This window comes from Alligator mississippiensis, chromosome 12 (assembly GCF_030867095.1).
Source record: "Alligator mississippiensis isolate rAllMis1 chromosome 12, rAllMis1, whole genome shotgun sequence".
Lineage (NCBI taxonomy): Eukaryota > Metazoa > Chordata > Crocodylia > Alligatoridae > Alligator > Alligator mississippiensis.
Genome location: NC_081835.1, coordinates 29,747,969 through 29,775,418, shown reverse-complemented (window position 1 = coordinate 29,775,418; position 27,450 = coordinate 29,747,969). Strand labels below are relative to the sequence as shown.

Here is a 27,450-nt window from a genome sequence, read left to right as displayed (position 1 = left end):
GCCTGGTGAGACTGCCAGTGGCATGGCAGCCCCAGGAAATGCCAGGACCGCTAACTTCCCTGGTGAAAGGTGGGTAGGGGGGCGCCTGATAACCTCCAGCTACCATATGCATGCACAGTCCTGGCTGGCGAAAGCCATCTGCAAGGCATGGGCCACAATGCAGGGAATGTACAGAGTCGTGGAACAGATGTCACCCCTAGACATCAAGGACCTAAATGGACAGCCTCCCACCTGGTTAACATCTGAATCAGTGTTCCATCAAGGCATGGCAGAAAAAGGGGGCGGGAAGTTGGCCCAGAAACAGGTGGGCAGGCTGAGATCTAACCATCACCAGGAAGGCCCCCTGTTACAGGTTACCATTCCTGCTGCGTTCGTCCCGCTCTGCCTTAATACACACAAGGCAGACAAGGTTCTTTGGGTCAATACGATATCTTCTATTAGACCAACTGAATAGTTGGAGAAATATATCTTGGCAAGCTTTCAGGTTTAAAAACCCTTCATCAGGCTGAGGAAGCATTTGCAATTGGTGTGTGTGCTCTTCCTGGATGGAATGAATAGTAAGGAAGCCAGAAAATGTAAATTTTGCTGTCAGGGGGTGAGAGATAGGCTGGCAGAGGGGGTGGGAGGAATGTAGCAGGTAAAAGTGGAGAGATACCTGGGGAGTCAGATGCCAGGCAGGTTACAGTATGTTATAAATCCAATGTCTATATTGAGTTCATGATTTTTTGTATCCAGTAGATTTATGAAGTGAAGTTCATAGGCTTGTATATAGAAGGTGTTTTGTAAATTCCCTTTGAGGATCAGGACTGAGAGATGGGAGACAGAGTAGTTTTCTTGTGAGAAATGTGCCCCACTGGTAATTGGGTGTTCTTGTCTTTAATAGATATCCAGCGTGCATTCATTCTGGTGTGCCTTTGTTGTTTGGTCTCTCCTATGTATTTTCCATCCGGGCATTTGGTGCACTAGATGAGATATATAATGTTTCTGGAGGTGCCACTGTAAGATCCAGGAATGGTGATGGTTCTGTTGTGGGGTGTAGTAATTATGGGGGTACTGGAGATATGTTGGCAGGTTTTGCATTTCTCATCATGGCATGGTCTGGATCCATTCGGTAGGTTTTGGGCTGTAGGAAGTCTGCTTCTGGTGATGAGGTTATCCAGGTTCAGTACTTGTTTGAATTTACAAAATACTTTTCATAGACGAGCCTATGAACATCACTTCATCAACCTGCTCGATACAAAAACTTATGGACTCAATATAGACATTAGATTTATGACACACTATAACCTGCCTGATACCTTACTCCCCAGGTACCTCTCCATTTTTACCTGCTACATCCTCCTTCTCCCCTCCCAGCCTGTCTCTCACTCCCTGATGCCTCAATTTACATTTTCACTGACTGGCTTTCTTCCCTGCATACCAGCCTCTGACTTCTTTATTATTCATTCCATCCAGGAAGAGCGCACACACCAACTGAAGATACTTCCTCAGCCTGATGAAGGATTTTTAAATCTGAAAGCTTGCCAAGATATATTTCTCCCACAATTTAGTTGGTCTAATAAAAGGTATCACATGTATTCAAAGAATCTTGCCTGCTTATTCCTTAGACCAACAAGGCTACAACCAGAAACCCAGTTAACACATACAAATGACACAAGTTTTGCTTTCAACAGTTTGAGGTACAGTTTCACAGAAACCCCTGCACGTATCTCCTTGAAACTAGGCAGGCTTCATGCCCTCAGAGGGGGCTACTATCCCTGCTGTTTTCATACAAGTCTGCAAAATAATGACAAAGTTATAGGTATTTTAATGATTTCCCCATTATAGTCTATGGTCGAATCACCGAATCACACTGAATCAGTGCCGAATCTTTCGAATCCAATTTGGCTGAATCGATTTGGGACACTGATTCGAATCACTGTCCCCCAAATCCAAATCAAATACTGGCCTCTTCACACAGGCCTAACAAATAGTTACTTTGAAAACATGGATGTTGTTTAGTTGGCTATGTAGCAAACATTTAAATCATAAAAACCCTAGCACATGTACAGAGTGACACAATTAAACCACAAAAATGGCCAATTTTAATCGTGTACAAACACCCGTAGTGTAGCAAAGCTAGGACTTCTCTAACTTTCTCCAGCTTGTACTACATAATGTGTTGAGCTAATGTTCGACTGCTCCACAGAGGTAATAGGATCAGGAGGCTCCATCCTGGCCATGCACCTTCCCCCCACATGAAGAGCCTGCGGGCCACTGCCCACCAAGAACAAACGATACGCCCTGCCAAGAGGGAGGCCACTGAGAGAGTAGCAACTGATTTCTTAGGACAAAGTAAAATAAAAAGCGGGACGGGACCGAGGTCACAGTGTCAAGAGCAGGGACATGGAAGGGGACCCGAGTCAGACCCAGCCGCGGAGCTCACCACCCAGGGATATTGCCAACAAACTGAAATACTTTTCCCTTGGATAGGACTGAAAGAAAATGTTCAACTTCCTACTTCTCATGCAAGCTTTCAGATGGAAAACACAAAACAAGATTGTGTTTTCCGTTCAGAATCTCAGCTGATTCTGTTTGCCACATCTGCTCTAAGTTATTTATCTTGAGAGATTTTTCTTTATCTTAGAATTGTCAAGGACTAGGAGAACATATAGGCTATCCTAGCAAAGCATGAGAAATCAGGAGATCATATGTGAAGAGACTTAGAATGGAAAAGATTGTATAATTGATAAGGAAAGCCTGTGCAACATTAATTCTCTGGAAGAACATTAGAAATCTATTTTGCAAAGGCTTTTTGATTTTTAGCACACTGTAAAGAGTAATGCTTACCCACATTTCCATGCAGACAAGCACCATTTAGCATGCCATGGGGATTTTATTTAAACTTGTGATGCTTTTTTTAACTATAAACTTGTGATGAAAGAACATCTCCATTGAATTACCTTAGAAGAATCTTTTAATGTGAAGTCTTTCTCTTTATGTGGGGAAGTGATGCATCTGTTACAGACTGGGCATAGTCAGTCCTGCCAAATGGTAAGCACCAGGATCCAGAACCAAGACACAAACCAAGAGTGAGGAGCCAAAAACAGGAACTGAGATGCAAACTGGTGGTCTGGAGAGGGGTTTGGAGCAGCAGCTCCAGGCTTCATTGTTGACCCACTGGTGTGTTGCTGCCAGGTGCAGTTTTAAATACCTAAACTTCTGGGGTGCTTGTACATGTGATGGATGTTTAGTCCTAATGGGTTTTATTCTATGTCCCTAAATTGAAATGGTGGGTTTTTAATTGAAACCCAACTTTTCAATTTTTCTGTCATGTTATGGCAATGAGCTCGATCCTTTTGTTGTTGTTGGTTGGAACCAGACCCTGCAGAGGCCAGGGAGTGAGCTGCCAGAAGGCTGAGCAACCCTGAGCTGCAGGGGGCCCCAGTCCTTCCTTCCATAGTGGCAGTGCCCCCTGGGGCTGTCTGGGTGGGTTGCTAGGGGGCTGGGTGCTGCCCCAGCTTGGAGGAAGCACTGAGCCCGATCCAGCTGTTCCCCAGTCCTGAGTTGGGGCAGCACTCAGCCTGCCCAGGTGGCCCCAGGGGGATGCCACCACTTCAGAGGGAAAGACCAGGGCTCCCCACAGCTCAGGGGCTGCTCAGCCTGCCAGCGGCTCACCCCCAGCCTCGGGAGAGGTGGGCAGGCCCCACTGAAAAAAAAAAAAGACTGGGCCCTTCACTGCTTCTGCCTTCAGCAAGCTCCTGTAGCCAGCAGGATGCCTGGGGCCACCCGGGAAATGGGCTGGCTTGTCCCTGGGGTAGCATGGGGAGGTGGCAGGAGGGCAGCTGGGTATGCTGGTGGCCAGAGAAGGCAGCGAGGACAATTCACAGGGAGTGGGGTCGCCCGGGCAAGGATGGTATACAGGGCACTGGAAGCCCAGGCAGTAGAAGTGTTGCCAGCAGGCTTGGGGAAGTGTTGAATCAGGCACCTCCGAGCTGGGGCAGCACCCAGCCAGCTAGCAGCCCACTCGGGTGGCTCCATGCACTATCCCCGCTGCCTTCTCTGACTGCCAAAAAACCCAGCCGCCCTCCTGTTCCCTTCCTGCACTGTCCCAGGGGTAAGCCAGCCTGTTCCCAGGAGGTCCCAGGTGTCCTGCCAGCCACAGGAGCCTGATGAAGGCAGAAGTGGCAAGGGGCCCGATCCTTTTTTTCTGCGGAGTCTACCCACCTCTCCCGTGGCTGGAAAATGCAATGCTGCAAACTAAACTACAGTGGGATGTAGTTTAATTTGTAATGATGCAAAGTTATCTAAACCACCCCAAAACAGGGGCATGTGTAATGTGTGATGTCATTAAGTCACACAAATGACATTTTCGTCACGTGCTTATCGCGACAACCGTCATGTGTACAAGCAATCCTATTCTCAGTAGCCAATCCTGCAGCTGTGTGAGGTATTGCTCATCTAGCTAATGTTTTACTGGTCCCAGCTGGGGTAGACTGTGGCCCAAGCTGGCTGGCTGCTAGCCATGTGGTCCTAACATTATCTATGGAACTGCTACCTCTTCCATCAAAGATTCTCTTGGTAGATGGAGCATCTTTTGAGGCTTCCAAATATTGAAGTGGATTGTTTCAGCAGTTCATGTCACTTAATGATGAGTAATCAAATCAAAAACTTGCTCCTCCCATCCATAGTCACTGCTTAGGGATAGCTAATAGTAACTCTGTTCATCTTAGACAGCAATAAAAAATACTAGTTGTTTTGCTCCAGAAAAGGTATCAGCCTTGGATCTCATCCCAGTGTTTTTCTTAGCCTATGGTTGGGAAACCATCAGTGTGTCCTTTTAATCCTGAGACTGCTCCACAAAGCCAAAACAGGTTTGGTACCACAGGTTCCTGAATATGTCAGTGAAGAGACACAGTGCCTGTTTCTGAACCTGTTTGCTTAGGATGGAAGGAGGGTGTACAATCCAGACATCCAGATTTGATTTAGATGTACTTACCAGCCAAGGGGACCAGAATCTGAAGCTAGTGTTACATAGTTGTTTTTTTCTCTGCATGAGATTTCCATCTGAACTATAATGATAATGGATTATCTGCAAGGGCTAAAGCTTATTTAATTATCCATTAGTTTAGGCAAAGTGTACCTGGTTGCCCTTAGCTTAGGATCTTCCAAAGAACAGCCAACTCTCATGTTAGGAGTACTTAGGATTCTCAAGGACTTCACTGAAAAATTCCCTCTACTAAACATACCCGTTCCTCACTGAAGACCTGAACTTAGCACTCATGTCATTGGTGGGGCCAAAACCTCTTCGAAAGTTGAGGTGTTGCCACATTGGTACTTCTCCCTGTTTAGAACCAAGATGTCCAGAAGGTCTCCAAGGCTGTTTATCTGTTAGCCAAGAGGTCCACTTGCATGTTGGACTGTGTTAAGCTGTGTTAAGCTGCCTAACTCCTAGGCAGATGTTGCATTTAGTACATCAGTCCTACAGTAGCTCTTTATTATCTCCTGTAATGTGGGTACTGCTTTGGAATTACCCACAGTAAAGATGTACTTATGGATAAGTACTGCACTGGTACAGGCTGGGAATTGACTGGCTAAGGAGCAGCTCTACCAAAAAGGATCTGGGGGTTATAATGGACAATAAGCTCAATATGAGCCAACAGTGTACCCTTGTTGCAAAGAAAGCTAATGGCATACTGGGCTAAATTAGTAGGAGTGTTGCCAGCAGATCAAGGGAAAAGATTATTCCCCTCTATTTAGCACTGGTGGGCATGTCCAGATGAGCACACACATGCATTTCCCCAGAGGCAAATAGCTACTTGTCCTCAGGGAATGCCCCTGCACATGCATTCTGGAGTGTGGCAGATTGCCCTGGGTGGGGTAGGGGAGGCTGGGGCCAGCATCTGGGCTGGCCCCAGCAGTCTTAACTGGAGTCCTGAGGGCCTACAGCAGCAGTGATACAGGCTTGTGGAGCCTGGCTGGCAGCCAAAGCCTGGTTTTGGACAGCACATGCTGCAGTCATGTGCACCACCCTGCTTTTTTTTGCTGCATTTTTTTTAGATACTGGGAGTTCCCAGTATCTAATTTTGCCCTCATGCTGCAAATATGCAGTGCAGAGAACCCTTTCATGTGCACTGTGTGTGTTTTGTGGTACTTCAAAAGCCTTTGAGGTGCCACAGAGTGCATGTGCACGCTCATCTAGACATGCCTGATGAGGTCACATCTGAAGTACTGTGTCCAGTTTTGGGACTCTCCAGTACAAAAAGGTTGTGGCCAAACTGGAGAGAGTCCAGCAGGGGGCAGCAAAAATGGTTCGGGGGTTGGGGTACATGACTTCTGAGGAGAGGCTGAGTAAACTGGGCTTATTTAGTCTGGAAAAGAGAAAACTGAGGGGATTTAATAGCACTCTTCAAATACCTAAAGGGTGGTTCCAAAAAAGGATGGAACTAGACTGTTCTCAGTGGTGGCAGATGACAGAACAAGGATCAGTGGTCCCAGGTTGCAGCAAGGGAAGTCTAGGTTAGGTATAAGAAAAAACTCCCTCATGAGAAGGATAGTAAAGCACTGGAACAGGTTACCAAGAGAGACTCCATCTTTGGAGGTTTTTAAGACCTGGCTAGACCAAGCCTTGGCTGGGATGATGCAGTTAGGGCTGATCCTTCTTTGAGCAGGTGGTTGAACTAAATGACCTCCTGAGGTCCCTTCCAACCCTCATTTTCTATGATCCTATGAAAGAAACTTTACTTATCAGTCACTGGAGTTCTTTGAGATGCGTTGTCTAAAGGCACATTTCATATCCCACCCTCCTCCTCTGCGAAGTCTCTGATACTGGACTTCATACTTAAGAGGAAACAGAAGAGCAGGAACTGGGTTCAGCTACACAACAGTAGTATGGTTATCATTGATCAAAATGTCTGAGTTTATGTCCTGGCTTTTCTTTAAGACCACATCTTTGAAATAATGTTTAAATAACCTCATATCTACTATTTACCTGGCCTCTAATTAACCTGAGTCCAAATTACAGAAGCTGTTTGATTAGAAATAATACATACATATAGATGGATGAACAGTATATATTGTCAACTGGAGGATATATATTAGGGCTGTGTGAAGCTTCAGTCCCTGATTTGATTCAGTGGAGATTCAGCCTGATTCAGTGACTGAATCTCTGAATCCGAATCGAATCAAGAGATCCTTTAATCTCTCCAAATTGAATCAGAAACCTCTGAATCGATTTGGAGAGATTTGGAAAGATTCAGGGATTTGGACATAGACACAGCTTTAAATGTTTTTTCTACATACCTCAAGATACCAGGCAGCTCATCAATGCTGCAATGCTGGGGCAGATGGAGCATCCCACAGGAGCGCATTGGGGTCCCCAGCATGCTTGGCAGCAGACCCAGAAGTGGACCAGAAATACTTCTGGTCCATTTCCAGGTCTGCCCAGGAGCGCACTGGGGGACCCCCCGCACCCCTCCTGACTAGGCAACTGGTGCCTCCTGGGTCTGGGGGGGCACCTGGGGTCCCCTGTGGCCAATCAGCTAGCCGGGGGGCCAAAGGGCTCCCTGCGTGCTCCCCAGTGGACCTGGAAGTGGACCAGAAATACTTCCAGTCCACTTCCAGGTTCACCACCGTGCATGCAGGGCCCCCTACCCCGCACTCCCATGGGATGCTCCATCCACCCCAGCATCACAGCTTTCACGAGCTGCGCCTGGTACCTCAAGGTATGTATAAAAAACATTTAAAGCTGTGTCTATGGCTGAATTGCTGATTCTTTGAATCAGCATCGAATCATCAGATTCGGATTCAGACAAATTGAATTGGGGACAGTGATCCGAATCAAATCACTGCCCCCAATTCAGGCTGAATCCAAATCAGAATTGAATAAGACCCATTTCACACACCCCCAATATATATGGTTGTGAATACATGCTTAAGTATTTCTTCAGAAGGCTATCAGGATAGTAATGTGTTTGCCAATAGTTAGATAAAACATCAGTACTCCACACACTCATTTTAAAAGTTTATCCAACTTAAATTAAAACTTCTCTCAGCCACTGCATGACATGAAACTGTTTTGAAGAAACATCTTTAGCTTGTAGTGTTCTTAAATGTGACAATAAAGACCCCTGGCGGACATTACATTTATTGTATGTAATGTGGAAAATCTTTGTGACTGGGTTGTATCATGCTTCATTTTGTGGTATGTAGGCATCTGGGAGCAGTGCATGCAGTCTAGTTACATGCTTCCCCTTGAACATGCGAGCCTGGGAGGAACTGACATGTTCAGAAGGCAGTGGTGTAGCCGGGCTACACAAACCTCTTTAAAAGTCCTAGGGTGCCATTAGCCCAAAATGAAGAAGGGTCTTCCCCATGTCAAACCCCTGGAATGCCAGGGTGTGCAGCTGGATCCCAGGTTTAAGGTCCTGGGGTGCATAACCCCGAGATTAGAGAGAAGCTGCCTAGTGTCAGGCTCACAGCACCTCCAGATCTTTAAAAAGTAGGCATGTAGCCTGCCATAAAGTCTTCTCTGTGCCCAGCTGTACAGCTTGGTTTTCAAGTTGCCAGCAGAAGCAGGTCCCAAAGTTGGACTCCATACACTAGAAGTTGTGCAGTTGAGATCAGAGGACTTTTATCCCTGATCCCAGAAAACACGTTCTTTCATGTGCTTCTGGCATGGGTGGAGCATATGATTTTGGGGGCTGGGCATAACATTTCTCTTATTCCAATCCTGTGATAACATTAATGTCTCCCCAAGCCTAAAATGTCGCAGGAGTGTTTCCTACTGTACAGCTTCTTGCAGCTTTCCTTTTTTTTTTTTTTAACTTGTTTCCTATTTCTGACAATTATTTCATATTACCACGGCATCTAGGAACCTTAGTTGTGGGCCAGAACCCTATATTACTCCTATTATTACTCCTATTATACTCCTTTTCTGTGCCTTCTGCTTCTGTATTTTTCTTATGTGCTGGGCACATCTACACATCAGCATATGGTGATGTTTCTACAGCACTGTGCTTTAGTACTTCCTTTTGTAGTTAGATTTCACTGCTATGCCGCCATAGCAGCATGCTAAAACAGGGGAGCATGCCAGTACAGCGATGTAGCTGCCGATCAGATGTAGACTCACGATTGGTACATCACTGTAGCATGCCCTATACATATGGCAACATAGGGCAATGTGTAGGTGCGCCCACTCTGTCATTTTGCTTCAACACCACACTTCTCTCATAGCCTGTTTCTCTTTGCAGTCATCTACTCTGTTTTCCTTTCTTCCTCCTTTCTGCCTGTTTGTTTCTATTCTTCAGGTTCCTCTTTCTGTTTTTCTTGCTGTTTTTTATGCTGTCATTTAATTGGACTGTCAGCAGGACCAATTTAGTCATCCCTGGCACAAACAGACTTATCCAACCTACAAACTAAAACAAATATACAATCTTCTGTCAAATAAAATACACAAGGATTATTTGAGGTGGTGAGGTGAGGAGAAAGGGAATAGAAAGAGATTTTTCATAGAGGATCAGTTGGTTTTCAGAATTTTTTTCAACACAGCATAGAACAAATGTAATGCCCATTGTAAGTTTCCATCTATATCACAGTGCTACTAAAATAAAAAAGCTTATATGACCACAATGTTTTCTGCTGATACGCACTGTAGTAGAATGTACCTTCCAACACAGCAAAGACAAACTGATTAGGACCAGCAGCAGCCAGGACATACAGTATAATTGTCAGCATCTCCCAATGAGAAGATGAAATAAATGGCAAAGCATTTGACCATCCCCAGATAAAAACTGACAGACTGAAAGAAATGAGCAGGAGAAGGAGCGGTTGATTGGCATAAGAACCATGGAACAACTGAAAAAAAAAAGGAAGAACACAATGCTCAGCCTGGGAACAAGAGTCAACTGGTACATTGTACTGACTGCTGTTACTTACTGACACGGTGAAAAAGGAAAAGGCAGCTCATAGTCCCAGCATAAGCGACACTAAAGCAAGCTCTAAGCCAGTGCCAGCCAACTGAAAAAAAATTAGGATGCAAATTCACAATACTTGAACAGTAAGCTATAGCCCAAATTTCTGAATTAAGCAATGACAATTGATAGTGGCTTGCTGAATTTGCAATTCATGTCTTCTACGTAGTGGAGCAAAAACATAAAATTGATTGAAGCAACCTGGTTTTGATACAGTGCTACTTCATACACTTGCAACTTTTGTTTGTTCCTTTTTTTCATCTTCTCAAAAGCCGAATTGAACCAGGTGTCTTGAAATGTCATCCTCTGGGGAGCTAAAGTTCTTAGAGTCCATATAGTTTCCTTAAAGATTTTATTGAGTTTGTACTCAGTTGCATGTTATCAGGTTGCATGAGGACTGATGAAGATATAACATGAGGCTTACTGAGGGAGAAGATGGATTGAAAGGAATTGTTTCCTTACCTGAGAAAAAGGTAGCTCTTTCTAAGAAGTCCACCTAAAATTAGGTCTTGGTGCTTATAGGTAGTGGATTTATCCACCACAAGTTGAATTGAATTTCTACAGAGGTATGATAATAAATATGCCCACGCGTGATCAACATCAGTTAGCACAGGTGGGCTCTTCAGGTCAGGATTGGATAAGTGTTCCATATTTACAAATGGAGGCAGTTTATGAAAAAGTTCTCATTTTATGTAGCTAACTGCAGTGTCCAGGTTTTCAGAGGCACTCAGTTCTCACATCTCTTGAGATTTGTCCTTTGTACACCAGCAGGAAGGCATTGTGTGTGTCACATATAAGTGTTAATTTTCTATATCAGATGAGGCCTCTTCTACCCCAGTGTGCTGGGCTGAGAATTGTCCAGCAAGTTTCATATTCCATTAGCAGAGCAGTCTGTTGCTGTCTATCTTTCAGCTCTATATCTAGGATTCTTCATTAGGCCTAAAGAACTTTTTAAAATGTTGTTTAGTGACATCTCTTCGCAATGTTATCAACAGCTGGTGCAGTAATTTTGCCTCCATGAGACACTGACAGATAGGTTTGTTGGTCTTAATTATGTGGTGGTTTTGTGTGATATATTCTTGCTTAGTCCTTACATTTTCCTGCTTTAAAACGCTTTACAAAAATAAATGACAGTCAAGTATGTAAAGCCATGTAACGTTGCTTTCTATTATCAAACAAGTTACTGGCCTACACTTATCGTGATGTTAAAAATATTAAACACTAACTTCCGGCAGGATTTTGTTTCCCCAGAAATCAGGATGTTTTGGGGGTTTTTTTAAATCAAAGGGCTGGGGGTGTGAAATCCAATTCTTCTAACACCGACACCTGCTTTCAGCTCCATGCATCAAGTTAGCTACCATCAAAATGATTTCCCTCCCTCTATGGAGATGAAGAATATTTGCTGCTAAACTTGAGACTTTCTGTGGCAGGTATCAGACCATAACAAATGAGCTCTTTGTCACTGAAATGCTGACAGTCTCAAGTACACCTCAGCTTTTAGAACATCCACCACTTGTCAGACATAAAAGGAATGTCTCTCCAAAGAGCTGGGAACTCTGAAAGCACTCCCCTTCACTCTATAAATTCAACCTGTCTGCTTAAGCCTCCTTTTTTCCTTTCACTTGTGGAAATGCCATTTTGTGGAATAAGTTCCTCTGTCCCACAGTGTTTTACTGGTCCTCCTGGCACACCATTAAGGAGCTCTATTTTTATTCTGCTGCCTTAATTACTAAAAGTGCTTTCCAGCTACTAAGCCAAGATATGCATTTTAATAAATCAAATCCTCCCTCTCTTTTCATGGCTGGCTGGATTTCTGTGGCTGTCGTCAGGAGGTAAAGTGGAAGAGGGGGTTCACTTCATTTTCATAGTTCCCATTTCCTTTCCAGAGGACAGTTAAGCTTTCTTAATCTACAGGAACACCTGTAATTAGGTGTTACTACCTCTCTGAGAGTCTAGTCAAGTAGGAAAAGATTCTGAAATTTGCAGTACTGTGAAGCAGAAGAATTAAAGCAGAGAGTGCCCTGCCTCTTTTTTAGGTCACCAAGTGCAATCTATCACCCCTTAAGAAAAGCTAAACCCTGAAGCAGTATGTTCTTGAACTACTGTTTAACTCTTTACTTTCTGGCCCAGCTCTTATACTAAGAAGCTCCGATTTTTTTTCTCTGTAAGACATTAACCTGCTAAGTTCTGGACTATATCTATTCAATGAAAGTCCTGCAAATGAGGAAATTGTGCCAGAGATATCAGTTCACTTGCTGTAAGTCACCAAAAGAGTCCTTCATTCAGACTGATAGATCATGCCCTAAAGCCAGCTCAATAGCTGTATCAAGACACATGGCAAAGTCCTTTTCTTAATGTTACAGAGAAAGCTCATATGTAATTAAACAATTCCTTGCTAGTTAGTTATAAAACATGGCCTCTATATCTCATCTAGAAGATGCCAGCGCTCTGTATTGGTACATATTATATTATAGTCTATCGAGGCTAGTCTTACTGTGAATCAACAATAATAATTTGAAAGGCAACCCAGAAAGAGGGAAGTCAGAAACAGTGTCCTGTCCAAGTAAAGTAATATGGTACTTAGATTAGTACCTTGACAAGGAAGCTTTAATCCCTCTCCTTCCCTTCAGGTCCTGACATGATTTTTATGACTACTTTCTGTTAGCAGCAAAACAACTTCTTAAAGAAATGCAACTTTCATTTACAAATGGCAGGAGAACAAGCTGTTTGCTAACTTTTTGGAACCAGTGGTGAATCGAGACACATGGAGTTGGGACAAACGACACCTAGATTTTGACCTATACAAAAAAACACCTGATTACTTCACAGTATCAGCCCCAGCAGGCAGTCAGACAGGTAACTAGCTACCGTTCGATTGTTCTGTTTTTTTTTTAACCTGAGGATTGTTTATAATTGCATGATCCTGAAATTACACATCTACAGCTATATAAAGGCACATGTTTCTGCAGCTTCCTATTATGATATGTTCAGTTTAACACTTCGGAAAGCTGCGGGTAAATAGAGGAAATACTGAAAAATTCTTTGGTCACAAAAAGATAAGTCCAGGCCGCCTGTGTAGGAAAGCTGTGGGAGTCTGAGATCCTGACCAAGCACTACCCGTTGGATTGAACTTGTATCTGCAGTGATTCTTTGCACCTCAGGTCACAGAGGCTGAGAGGCAGGATTTGTATGTGCACAGCATTCCACGTCCACCAGCTGTACAGCAGTGGCATCTGCACAGTGCATGTTGTCATTCTCCATCCTAAGCATCAGGACTTGCAGTTTTCTGTACACTCTTTGAAAAGTTCATCATCACATCTGACATGGAAGCAATACTTAGATTGGTTACTGTCACAGAACTGTGGAATCTAGATAATCGCCTTCCTAGAATAATGAAGAAATCTGCATACAAAATAGCACTTCTTATTCACTGTTCTTCACTAAACTAAAACATGTCAAGTCAGGGGTAGTATCTCATAACTGAAAAATAGGAAATTCTGTCTATTTATAAAAAACATAGAGAAAGAGGGATTTATTAACTTGACTTCAATAGTAGGTAAAGTCTTAAAACAGATACAGAAGGAAAGAACACTGAAAGCCATGGAAGTAAATGGAAACCAGAATTGGATTTATCCAGAGAAGATCACATTAGACTAATTTAATATCCCTCTGTGATGCGACAACAGATTTGGAAAAGTGTGATGTTATGGATTTAATTTATCTAGAGTTAAGCAAAAGTTTTAATACCATGCCTCATGGGAAATACTGGCTAACCTAGTGAGAATTGGGATTAATGCTACAATTGTGAAGGGGGTAAAGCATTGTCTCAAAAGGAGATTATAGTTGGTTATGTTGAAAGATGAGTTATCTGACTGAAGAATGGATGAGTGTTGTTTCTCAGAGACTGGTTTTAGGACCTATTCTGTTTAACATTTTATCAGCATCCACTGTACTGGAACTAGACATATCCTCATGGAAGTTGTGGATAATACTAAGAATGTTAATGCTAATACAGAACACGACTTGGTGAATATATAGGAGGTTTGTGGAACAGAATTAAGTTTAATAGTATAGAGTGCAAAGGCATGCACTAGGACTGTAAAATGCCTATAAGATTGGGGGTTTGAGACTGAAGACAACTGAGAAAGAGAGAGGGACCCAGGTGTATTGGTTGATCATAGGCTGAACTTGAACTTCCAGCTTACTACAGCTGTGAAAAAGTCTAGTGCAACCCTAAGGTGTATTATGTGAAGAATATTCAGCAGAAACAAAGAGACGCTAATACCAGCCATTGGTAAAACCCCGTTTAGAATACTGTGCATTGCTGATTACCACCCCGTTCAAAAAAAATTAACTTAAACTGGAATGGGTTCAGAGAATAGCTACTAAGATGGTTAAAAGGAATGGAGAGCCTTATGAAAGAAAATTAGAACTTTTAGGGATAAAAAGTGGGGGAACGATTACACCTGCTGGAGTCTGTTGAATTACAGCTTTTTACTATTAAAAGTATACCCTGGACTAGCAGTACACTTGTTATTTCAAATCTGAGCTCCCCCATAGGGTTTCTGATTGTGTGATGGGTTCATCTTTGACTTGGATGGTTTTGCATTTAGATCCTCCCTGTGTGAGCATTAGCTATTATTTTTGCTCTAATTGTGCTGCGGTCCAGATGCACCCATGCTAGAAAGTTGTTTATTTATACTTGCATCTGCAGAGTAGCAGTCCTTGCTTGCTTAAACAAGCTGTTTCCTGTAACTGCTGCTTTATGCACTTTTTTCTTTTTCAATCAACACTTCACCATATGAAGATTCACTGACACCGGCATTTGATGACACCAAGCTGAAAGTTTATAGGTGCTCCACAGCAGCTGAGCTAACTGCACATGGACCAAAAGCTAGCTCTCAACTGAACAAACTCCAGGGACTTCTGAAAGATGTGCCAGCAAAATACTCACTTAAGAGACCAGGATTGATTTTGGAGGTATTTATTATATGCTTCTCTGAGCCACTATGGATACTACTTGGCATTTGCATGTGAGGAGCATCTGCTGTTCTGATAGATAATCTTAAGTGCTTTAAAATTATTTGCTTATTTAGCTTTGCAGGATACTGTGTTGAAGTAGACAACAATTTCAATGTTGTTAATTAACCTTGCTGTACATGACACTGTTTAACTCACCTTTATGAAACTCCTAGAAAAATTTTCCTGCCAACACACGGACTGAGCAGGCTTGTTCCTTATGTGATGGTCAAAGATAATGAAAAAAAAGTGCTGGTTATTTTGCTTGTCATCAAGCAGCCAGTGGAAGGGGGAAGAGGTTTTTTGCAATCTGGGTTAACACCATGAAGATAAATTGTAATGTTCTTCAATGAAAGCCAGGCCTCACACCAGTTCTGTTGACTAATAGCCAATATCACATCATAAAGTCTTACTGATTGGCTTTCTGAGGATTGCAGTGCAAGCTGCCACTGAAACACCACAGACCTCCCTCCCCAATCTCACCCTGTAGGATTCAGGGATTTGTACTCATAAATAGAAAAAGATATATGGCCTGCACCTCGCTATTCTTTTGCTGGATTAATCATATGACCAGTGCCTGCACACAAATCAATGATTCAAACAAGGGAGCTATTTTAAAACTTATTTATTCAAAGAAAATTTAAGCTCCATTTTAGCTACAAATGCTTAGAAAAAGCACATGCAGGAACTTCAAGATTGTTTATTGGAAAGCAGAATTAAACCAGGGAAGCCAGTGTTTGTGTTAGGTGGACATGCAGCAGCACACCATCAAACTCTCTCCTTTCCTCCAGTTCACACTATTATAATTTGGGCTCAGTAGTACTTTGCTTATCTTCTCTGTCTTCAGCTGTGCTTAATCTGATGGCTAGGCTGGACTTTGTTTTCTATAATTTAGTGCCCAATCCTTTATTTAACTGTATATAAATCATATAATCCTGATAGGGAAACAAGGATATTTATTGGACCACCTGCAAGGTTGGGATGAGACATCCAATAAAAGATATCACCCACAAAAATCCTTACTTCTTGCATATTTCCTGACCCATCATGACTACAACATCATTCCAACATTACCATAGTCCTATTAGATTACTTACTTGAAGTTGGTGTTAGTGTACTTAGGTCAGTCAGCCTGATGGACACAGCCATATAGGAAAAGTTAGGACCTCAGCAGGAATAAATCATTTTAGAAATGGACATTTCTAACTTAATTGTCATGAAGTACCAGAAATCAGAATCTGCAGTGGAGAATATCAGGCTTTCCCACCCCCCGGTATAAAGCAGGACCTAAATCAGTGGGCTGTAGCTACAGCCACTTTGTAAGCACTGAGAACTTTCTTCACACTGCATGCTTGGCCCATGTTCAGTGGCATTAGATCTGTTCTTTTATATACCTGGCCAGGTTGTGCCCTGTCTGTGAGGGAGGTGAAAGCAAGCTTCACTCTTATGAACTCCTGGTGGATGGACAGGTCCAGATGCAAAGGAAAGCTGCCCAACCCCTTGCACAGACCAGTGCCCAGATCTATGCAGGGGGAAGGAGGCAGATGGGCCTAGGCTTGAGCCTTCCCAGAGGCCCATTTCCAGCTATGGGAGAATGCTGGCACTCCCTGGTGGGATCATGGTTTTTTTTCCCCAGGGCTGGACCCCTCTGAGGCTGATTCAGCCTGAGGGGATGCTCCCCCTTGCACAGACATGGGATGACCTGGGTCTTATCAGTGGCTAGGGGCCATTGGCACCAACAGCAGGGTTCCCATAACGCTCTTTGAGAGTTTGCCCTTTAGAGCCATCCAGAGCAATTATTTATGTACTCTTTTAAGATATCTATCAGTACTGCATAGGCTGCAGCCCTGTTCTGCTTCTCAAGCATAAATCATTCTATGAAACTAATTGTTGTTACTTTGTTTTTATACATGAATATTCCTAGCCTATCCCTGCCCTGTCAGTGTTGCAGAATGCACCACGTGATATCAGTTCTGCAAGCCCAGTGAACAGAACAAGGAGTGCTATCAGTGGATTTGTGCCAGGGATTGAAGAGCGGCATAGTTTGAAGTGGAATGGAAATATGATCCCCTGCTACAACATGGAACATAAGAAGTTTGAAAAGCTCAGAGGAGCAGACTTCAAGTAAGGCACTTAATTAGTTAACAGGCATAGAATTGACATAATACCTTATAGTTATCCTAAATGATCCTAAGTCACTTTACTCTTTAGTACTTCCCATGTAAGTAGTATAATATCCAGCTACTGACACACAGCACAGTAACTTTTATAGTGCACAGCAACACAAACTGTTCTGTAATATTTATTATGCTGCGAAAATGGGAAATTCAGCAGGCCCAAAGTACACTGAACTGTTGGTGCCATTAGGAATGTGTCCTGAAGCTCTCCTGATATGAAAATTTTCACTTTTATCAAGAGTACCTAGGTTCAGTGCCAAGTACTCAGCTTAATTTAGTGGATGGAGAGCCTGAGAAAGTATTAATATTGATGCAAGCTCTTTTGAAATTTGCTAAAATGAACAGGGAAGAAATACAATTTAAGCTGATTAGCTAATATATTTTGGTTTACCAAAATTTAACAGAGGTTTTTAATAATTAATAGAAGTTAATGGACTCCTATAATTTATGACTGTAAGGGCTGTGCAAAATTTCGACGGATGTTTCGTTTCAAAGGTGTTTCAATGTGTTTTGAGCTCAAAATACCAAAATCGAAATGAAACACAAGGCTTTGAAACAGCTTCAAAACAAAACAAGGGCACTCAAAACGTTTCAAGAATTTTGAAGTTTCGAGTTTTGAAGCCAGGCTTGCAGGGAAATAGAAACTAAGGAGCGGGAAGAGGAGAGGGGGGGAGGACTGCTCTGATATTGACTGTGTAGTTGGCCAGTGACTGTGATCCTTCCCTGAGGTCCCTTCCAATCCCTGTGCTCTGGGGGAGGGACGGAGAAGGAGCATAACAGCATTGTTTGAAATGAGCTGTCAGCTGTGCCTTTGTCACCTTACTGAGCTGTGTCCTCCAGCAGCATCAGAAAGGCTCTCACGTCCTACTTGCTAGTCTGTTCCTAGCAAGTGGGATCCAATCCTTTCCGAAACACCCTAGTACCCTTTCCTAATCCGTTCCTTTCAATTTATTCCTCCCCCAAAACCCTCTTTTTGTTTTTGTTATTCTCTGTAGTTCTTTCTCCACATAAAAGAAATCTGTGTTTTCCCTGACAGTCTGCATTGTCTGGGCAGGAAAGCACAACATATATTACAGAACATATATTTATATATTAAATAAATATATACATTACATTACAGAAACACACACAGATTTTCCAGTACACCAAACATGAAGCGTGCTGGAAAGGCAGGTGACCACTCTTCTGGCCAGGGCGGACAAGGGGGCAGAGGGAGAGCTCTAAGTCCCCACCCCCACCAAAACTTAGATGAAACCTCTTTCCAACAACTAGCAGCCATGCTGCTTCTCCTGCTAGTGGCACCAAGGAGATGGGAGCAGTGTCTGCATCCCCTCCAATAACACCTGCCATAATAACAACAACCTGGAGCACCACCACCATGACAACAAGAAGCAGCACCAGCATTACAGTTTTCTCCACCACAATTTCAATTCCCAGGCTGAGCCCTCCAGTGCCAGAGGAAGAGCTGGATCTGGATCTGAGTGCCATAGCAAGGGAAATTCTGGGGAAGAAGGGGGAATCATCTGAGTTTGTGCTCCACACCCAACAAGTTTCCTCTAGAGGCAGGTCTCCTTCCCCAGAAGGCACTTCGGAGGAGGTTGAGGTAGAGGTTGTGGAGGCAAGTGGCTCAAGTGAGTCTGCTCCTCCTGTTGCTGTGCCTCTGCCTGCTGAGGAGGGGGGAAAGGCAGCATCCACACACACACACATCCGCACCCCAGAAACAAGTGGGTAGTGTGATCTGGGATCATTTTGAGCTGGCAAATGATCCTACATATGCTACCTGCCTGCACTGCCAAGCCAAAACCAGCTGTGGCAAGGGAGCGAAATGCATGAGCACCATGGGAATGCTGATGCATCTCTGCAGGCACCACCCCGTTGCCCTTTTTCCTCATCAGCCTGGCACCACTGGCAATGTGCCCAAAAAGAAGCCCCCCTCTTGCTTGAAAGCCCCCGTTCCCCCGAAGCAGAGGCAGACCACCCTTGAACTGTGGGGGAAAGGCAGGCACACAGGGGTGGGGGTGCATTACCACAGCGAGCAAGGCCACCCACAGCACTGTGGAGATGCTTGCTCTGGATGGCCAGCCCTTCTCCTTAGTTGAGTGGTCAGGGTTCAGGCAGCTCATGGCACTTGTGGCTCCATCATACCAAGTGCCTGCATGCACCACCTTCAGCAGGACAGTGGTGCCCTCTCTGTATGAGGCATGCAGGGAATACTTGAGGGAGGAGCTGTGCAAGGCAGCTCTGCAGGTAGCCTTACACTTCACCTCAGACATCCAGAGCTGGGGTGATCATCCAGCAGCTGGGGTGATCATGCCTACCTCTCCCTTATAGGGCACTGGTGCGACCATCAGTGGGCTCTCCTTCAAGCCGAGGTGATGGATGAATCCCACATGGCAACAGAGATCATGGGGGCCATGAACCACATGGTGCAGGGTTGGCTCATTGGGCAGGGTGAACTGCCATGGGGGGAAGGGGAATGTAGCAGGTAGAAGTGGAAAGGTACCTGGGGAGTTACATGTCCGGCAGGTTGTGGTGTGTCATAATTCCAATGCCTATATTGAGTCCATGAGTTTCTGTATACAGGAGGTTGAAGTGAAGTCATAGGCTTATCTGTGAAAAGTGGTTTGTAAATTTCCTTTGAGTATTGGGGCCCAGGTAGAGACAGGTAGTTGGGTGTTCGTGTCTTTGATAGATTTTCAGTGTGCGCTCACTCTAGTGCACAGTTGTTACTTGGTATCTCCTATGTATTTTCCATCAGGGCATCTGGTGCCCTGATGGAGACATGTATTGTATTGTGATGATATCTCCATACTGGAGATATTGTTGGCAGGTTTTGTATGTCTTGTCATGGCATGGTCTGGAAACTACTGAGTGTGCTTTGGGCTGTAGGAAATTGACTTCTGGTGATGAGGTTAGCGAGGTTCAGTGCTTGTTTGAATTTACATACCACTTTTCAAAGACAAGCCTATGAACTGTACTTCACCAACCTCCTAGGTACAGAAACTCATGGACTCAATATAGACATTGGAATTATGACACACTACAACCTGCTGTACATCTCCACTTTTACCTGCTACATCCCCCTCCCCCAGCCTGTCTCTCACCCCCTGATACCTCCATTTCCATTTTCACTGACTGGCTTTCTTGCCTGCATTGCATGCCAGCCTCTGACTTCTTTACTATTCTTTCCATCCAGAAAGAGCACACACACCAACTGCAGGTGCTTCCTCAGTCTGAGGAAGGGTTTTCAATCTGAAAGCTTGGTAAGATATATTTCTTCAACTATTCAGTGGTCTACAAAAAGATATGAGATTGACCCAAAGAACCTTGTCTGCCATGTCCTTAGACCAACATGGCTACAACCTACATCCCTAGCACCTGTCCCCGGTCAGCTGACTGGAAGGAGGCAGGACCCTGGGCACACCTAAGCCCCAAGGCTGGGGCTGGCAGGGAGAGTTCTCTGGAAGCTGCTGGAGAAGCAGCTCCTGCAGGAAAGGAAAGAAAGGCTCTGTGACAGTTTGGCTGCCTGAGATGCTAGTGCTACTGTGCTGCTTACCTGTTGTTATTTAAAGTGGTGGACCGGACTGAGGCTGTAGGGGAGGAAGAGACCTCATTAGGGTACACTACCGTGTTGTGTAGAGGTCCCAGTGCCAGTGAAGGTGCAGCGACAGGGGCATAGAGAGCCCAGCGACAATAGAAGGTAGAGCAAGACTGAGACCTTGTTACAGGGTTGATATTGATATACTATTTGCAAGGCACGGGGCATGGTAAGGGATGGTTGGAGCCACGCATCTAGCCCATAAGGCTTAGGGTGTCCCCTTGAGGCACCTACTTAGAGTGGGTCCCAGCAAGGGGGTCCAAGAACCTACAGGGTTTAGTGGGGTCCATTAGGACCATGACTAAGCTGAAGCTCGAGGGCAGCCTCCCTATCTATTACCTTTTCCAACAAGACATGGTGGCAGGTGAAAAGGGAAGACGCCCACAGGGCAGAGCTGGCAGTCACAGGGCCCTAGTGGGTATCACGACCATCTCTAGGGATGCTACTCCACAACAGGTGAAGTGTTTTCAGAGAAACTGCACTTTATCTCCTTGAAAGCTGGCAGGCTTCATGGCCTCAGAAGGGGTTAGCATCCCTGATGTTTTCATCCTGCTCTCCATTAACACACACACAAAGTCACAAATGTCATGAGTTTTGCTCTGAACAGTCTGAGGTGTGGTTTCCCAGAAACCCCTGCACCTATCACCTTGAAAGGTAGCAGGCTTAATGGTCTCACCAGGGACTACCATGCCTGTTGTTTTCATCCCCCTGTGCCTTCACACTCACACATCATGAGTTTTGCTTTGAACACTTTGAGGTACTGTTTCCCAGAAACCGCTATACCATGACAGATTTTATGGCCTCAGAAGGGGCTATGATCTCTGCTGTTTTCATCCAAATTAGGCAAGAAATGACAAAGTTATAGGTATTTTCCTGATTCCCCATTATAGTCTATGGGCGAAACGCCGAAATGTGTTGAAACAGCATTGAAACAGTGAAACAGTTTAGGCAAAACGAAATGGGACAGTGCTTTGAAACAGTGAAATGAAACACTGTCCCTTCAAAATGGTAAATCTAAAAATCAAACAAAACATTGCCATTTTGCACAGCCCTAATGACTATATGTGCAAGAAATCAATGGTCTATTCCAACTTTATCTTTGCTTAGTCGCTATGTGACCTCAGCCCTTTGAGTATATTTATTCCAGGGCTGGGCAATTATTTTGCCTGGAGGGCCACTTAATGATTTTTGGTGAACTGTAGAGAGCTGCAAGGGTAGCTCGGCTCCTTGGCAGGCGCTGCACCCCCTGATTACAATCTTGGGACCAGAAGTCCCATCCCTAACCCCTGACTTTTGCCACTGGAAGTCACTTCGCCCTCCACCTGCTTTGTCCCAGATGTATTCTTTTTGGGAGGGGAGGGTGGGGGGGGTGCCATCTTGGAACCAGAAAAAAAACCAACCAAATCATATACTAAAAATCAAACGTCTACTAAAACATATTTTAATTTTATTCAGAAAAAAAGTTTTTCCTGATTTACATGTGTTTGCACAGTGTATATAGAGGTGATTGCATAATAGCTCAAATATAGAGTTTTATTCTTGTATACTGTGTGTGGGTGGGGTTTGTGAAGGGGTGCAGGGGAGTTTGGTGCATCTTGTGAGGGGGTGTGGGGGTTTGGGATTTGTGGGATGGTCTGTGGTGGAATGGGCATGGGGTTTGTGGGGGAGCAGGTGGGGGGTTGCGTGGGTCACTGTGGGCCCCACACCACATGCCCCCCCCAAATGGTGCACAGCCCCTGCTGCCAGCAGCAGCAGTAGAAGGCAGCAGGCCCTCAGGGTGCACCTGGGCCAGCTCCCTGGTGGTGCACAGCTCTGGCCAAATCCTGGGACCTGCATATGGTAGCACAGAGCTGATCGGACCCAGCGAGCTTGTGCATGCCTTCAAGCCCAACCTGCTGTTACTGCTGGTGCCAGGGGCTGTGTGCTGTGGCGGGGGGCAACACCCACCCACCTCCCCCACCAGCTATCCAGTTGCGTGGCATCACACTCAGTGCCTCCGCATGGGGCTCCCAGACGGAGTGCCGGGAGCCCAACAGGTAGAAGCACAGAGCCCGCCAGTCCAATGGCGTGCAACTGCTGAAAGCACACCTCTCACTTGTTTTCAAAGAGGCAGCTGTAGGCTGGTAACAATTGTTTCTGGAGGGGCCTTGTGGACCAGAGACAATGGCCTGGCGGGGTGGATCTGGCCCATGGGCTGTATTTTGCCCACCCCTGATTATTCAGTAGAAGGATAGGAGTAATTCACCAGTCCTTCATGATATTTTTTACAAATAAACCAGAAGCTGTGGGACACAATGAAGTATATTCTGCAGTGCCAGGTTTTTTGTGTTTTGTTTTGTTTAAGTGCATATTTCTTCCAACCTGTATTAGAGCAGGAAGCAATAGCTGCTAAAGGTAAATGCCCATGTAACCTAGGATACAAAGCTAAAAAATGAACAGAAAAACAGCTTGAACAATACCTGTTACTTTCATTCCAGTGACAGAGAGAGACAATCTATGTGATCAAATCTCATTATAAATATAAGGTTTTAGTACTGTGTGCGACTTCAGTTGCTTGCACCTAGTTTTCAGTATTAGCTACAATTACTGCCATAAAACCTTCAGATACTGCAAGACTCTACTGTGTAGCTTGCTTGCCTAAAACTACATTGTTATACTTGGGAGAGCTGGGGGGTTTCAACTTCCAGGCCTACACACAAAACGTGGCCTGCAGAGACATTGGATCTGGCCTGCGGTGCTCCCTACAGGCTGAGCAATTTGGTGGCAAGAGAGCAGTGGCCATTAATACGCCCACCCTCCCCCTGCCAAATTCCCAAACCCCATGCCCTGCATACCTAGTCATAGCCAGGCTGTGCCCCTGCTTCTCCCTGTGAGGCTGGGCCATGCTCCACCCTTTTCCCCATGGGGCTGGTTTGGGACTGGGCCATGCCCCCTTTTTTCCCATGGGGCCAGACCAGGCCCGCTGTCCCCCATGGGCCTGGGTCAAGCCCCCTTTCCATCCCACCACCCTTGTGCAGGACTAGGCTGTGGCCAAGACATGCCTCTTACCTCCCCTCCCCACCCTGAGGCTGAGCCATGTCTCTATGATCCCGCCAGGTTATGTACCTCCTTCTCCCCAGGCCCCACCCCCTTACCAGGTCCAAGTGAAGCCCCCCTTCTCCCCCACTGTGGGGCCAGGCTCAGGCTGGTATACCCTCTACCCCCTCTCTTGGTGACCAGATGGTAGCCACCCTGCCGGCCCCAGTTGCTGGATCTGAATTACTATGGGACCCACGGTTAGACCAGGTACTGCCCCTCTGGCCTGCCAGAGGAAAAGGTTCAGCACCACTGGTTTACATGATTTGTTGTATAACTTGAGAGCAACTGTATAATTAAAAAGAACTATTGTATCAGTTCTCATGGCATAGAATAGGCAACAAGACCTATGCATTTGAATGCACTACTATTTACATTAAAATTAACAAATCCCTTTTTATTACACACACACACACACACACGTACGTTTGAGTACACTAAACAAGTGTTTTTCTTCAGGTTGCACTGTTATGCACATTCGTTTCTTTACAAAAGACTAGTGAAGGAAGGAAGGGATAGAACTAACCTTGTGCTACATCAAGACACCTCAAAGGACGAGGCCACAGCTCCAGTGACTACACAGGATTCAGGTAACTAAGGAGACTCAAATACAATGGACAAAAGGGGATTGACTGCATCAAGCTGCAGATGCAGTCTGAGCTAAGTAATGAATGGAACAGTAGCCTCTGAAACCCTCTATATGTAAATGAAAACAGCCTGTCAAAAGGCAGAGAGACAGAGTAGATTTGCACCTTATAGATCAAACGAGTGGAGCAGGGCTGTAAAAAGAGCAGAGATGGAGCGTCCCACAGGAGCATGGGCACCCATGCACTTGGTGGCAAGCCCAAAAATAGACTGGAACTACTTCCAGACCACTTCTGGGTCTGCCAAGCGCACTGAGGGACCCCGCCCCTGCACCTCTCCCCCTGGCTTGGCGATTGGCTGGGGGGGAGGGGGGGGACACCCCTGCATATGCCCCCAGAGCCAAGCAGCACCAGTTACCGAGGCGGGGGGGGTGTGGGGAGGCCCCCCAGCATGCTCCCCGGTGGAACCAGAAGTGCTTCTGATCCACTTCCAGGTCTGCTGCTAAGCACTCTGGGGACCCCCCGCGCTCCTGTGGGACTCTCTATCGGCCCCACCATCGCAGCATTCACAAGCTGCCTGGTACCTTGAGGTATGTAGAAAAAACATTTAAAGCTGTGTCTATGTCCGAATCATCAAATCTTTCCGAATCTCTCCGAATCGATTTGGAGGGTTCTGATTCGATTTGGAGAGATTAAAGGGTCTCCTGCTTCAATTTGGATTTAGAGATTTAGCCACCTAATCGGGCCAAATCTCTGCCAAATTGAATCAGCAACCGAAGCTTCACACAGCCTGACTTGATAAATGCAGATATGCTGGTAAGCAGATGGAGCTACACCATTTAAGAGGAAGAATAATGGAGTGCAGAGTGCTTAAGCAGTTAGATTATAATAAAACACAAAGTCACTGTCTCTGTTTAGTCCCTGGTTTTTGGTGTCCAGTGCTGAATTTTTGTTCCCAGGCTGGGCTTTTGAAGGTGGTTTTTGTAAATTTCTCCAGTACAAGTTTGAGAAAGCAAAAAGTGAGTGGCTGTTCAGTGAAAAGTAATCTACCTGTGTTTGTGTGTTGCTGCTTTGTCTTTTTTGCTGTGTTCATTCATTCTGGAGCAGTTTTTGTCTGCTTTTACCCACCCACTTTCCATGAGGGCATTTGGTCACTGGATGAGATCTATTACATCTGGGCTAGACATGTATTGGATCTGTGGCATCTGATGGCTTTGTGGTTAGAGTGGCTATGACTGGCTCTGTATTTGTCAATACAGGGAGAGGTCGTTAGTTAGCCATGTTTGCCCAAAGTCATGCAGAAGGAAGGGGAGGAGATGCAGTTTATATACCAGTGATTCTCAACTAGGGTGGTATAGCATCCTGGGGTACTTTGAAATCCTTTCAAGAGTACTATAGGGTGTTGTGCACTGTTAGGTGTGCAGACATGATTCCATAGTGTGAAAAACATTCTGATTTGTGGACTTCCTGCATTCTTTGCAACAGAAGAATTTGTTTGGTTAATATTTTTCTGCCATCAAAACCTCCTTTCCTCTGCGCAGGTGTTGACCATGGCAGCTGGACATAGCTCTGTACTCCCAGCAATGCAACAGTTCAGACAGCGGTTTAGTAAAATTGGAAGACTTTTACTAAAGAAGCCTGCAGCCCTTGTCTGTTAAGCCTGAGTGACATATCGAGCATTCAACACAATACAAGCCACTTCAAATCCGTTTTACAAAGGGCACCATTCAGGAAAATCATTTATGGGATGGAGACAGTGTCTGGCTAGGCTCCAGGAGTTTATGTGATTGATTGGTACAACAAACATTTTTTCTGAGGAGCCCTAAAACATGGGTGTCTTCCCTAAGATCTACTATCACTTGGGGATGGGTGAACATGGCAATACTTGACTTAGACTAGTGATGCTCACTCACTGGCCTCATTTCTACACATGGGCTTAACTGCGGAGTAGACTAATTAGCTGCAGAATAAAGCATCACTATCTACATGTGCAATGGTATTAGGCTGCACTAAACTAATTAATGCTGCAGGGTTAACACCAGGGTAATTTACTGCAATTAAATGCATGTTTAGACACTAACCGTGGGCATAAATTGTGCCCCATCAACCCAGCCAGCTAGGGGCTAGACTCCTGCCTGCTGCCTAGCCACACAGCTCCTAAGTTTCAGCACCCTCATGTCCCACCTAGGCCCAACACCACCACCCAGAGCCTAGGGCTGACCCCCGGTGCCCCCTGCCAGCTTGGTCCTGCTCTGCCAAGACTCAAATTGCTGCTGTCCTGGGCACATGTGTAGATGCTCTACCCAGGAGTAGTTTAATTAACTGCATGTGTAGAGGCATCCACTGTGCATTGTTAGATGTGCAAACACCTACACCTGATTCAGCCAGTAACCACAGAGATTTCAAATAGGAATCCAGAGTGTCAAAAACACTCTGGCCTGTTGTGGTCTTTTGGAGTTACCTGTACTAGAAGAATTGTTCTGTTATTTTTCTGTAGTCAGGAAACAAGTGACAGCTAAGACCTAGCATTTTCTGAGCCTTAAGCTTAAGAAGGTTGAGAATCATTGAGCTAGACCTTCTTCTATGCCTGACTCTCCCACTCATTTGAGACAGCAGCCTAGTAATACAAGCTTTCCCAGTGCTAACACTGGATATATTATGATTTTCCTAAATATAGTACTATTTCTGTATCAGATAATGATTTGGTATAGACTAATAATTATCAGAGTGCTGCAGCACCCTAGGGTGCCTCAAGGTTATTTTAAGGGTGCCATGGGTGCCACACAGTTAGGACTCTTCAGTGTACAAACATGATTTACAAGATGAACCCAGAGATTTCAAAGAGAATCCATACTTGCTGTGATCTTTCAGTTCTTTACAATAGAAGAACTCCATTTTTTGTAGTCAAGAAACAAATGAAAGCTAAGAGCTATCATTTTCCTAGGGGTGCTTCATGTATATACGGGTCGAGAACCACAGGACAGACATAAATTTTACATAGAATATTTAGCATGACAACCACTGTAAAGCCCTTAAACAAGGGGTGG

General features: G+C 44.8%; 1 protein-coding gene across 2 annotated transcripts in view; it reads left to right on the top strand.

Annotated features, from left to right (window-relative positions):
• Positions 1–27,450, top strand: part of CFAP92 (cilia and flagella associated protein 92 (putative)) — a 114,790-nt gene that overhangs the window by 84,724 nt on the left and 2,616 nt on the right. Inside the window, exons 14-17 of one of the 2 annotated variants that reach the window (XM_014596846.3) lie at positions 12,665–12,806; positions 14,758–14,930; positions 16,894–17,093; positions 24,279–24,409. In XM_014596846.3, the coding sequence (XP_014452332.2) occupies positions 12,665–12,806; positions 14,758–14,930; positions 16,894–17,093; positions 24,279–24,409 (646 nt within the window). Of the gene's footprint in view, positions 1–12,615; positions 12,807–14,757; positions 14,931–16,893; positions 17,094–24,278; positions 24,410–27,450 lie in introns of those variants that run through there. The other variant, XM_019495418.2, reaches the window with a different exon arrangement.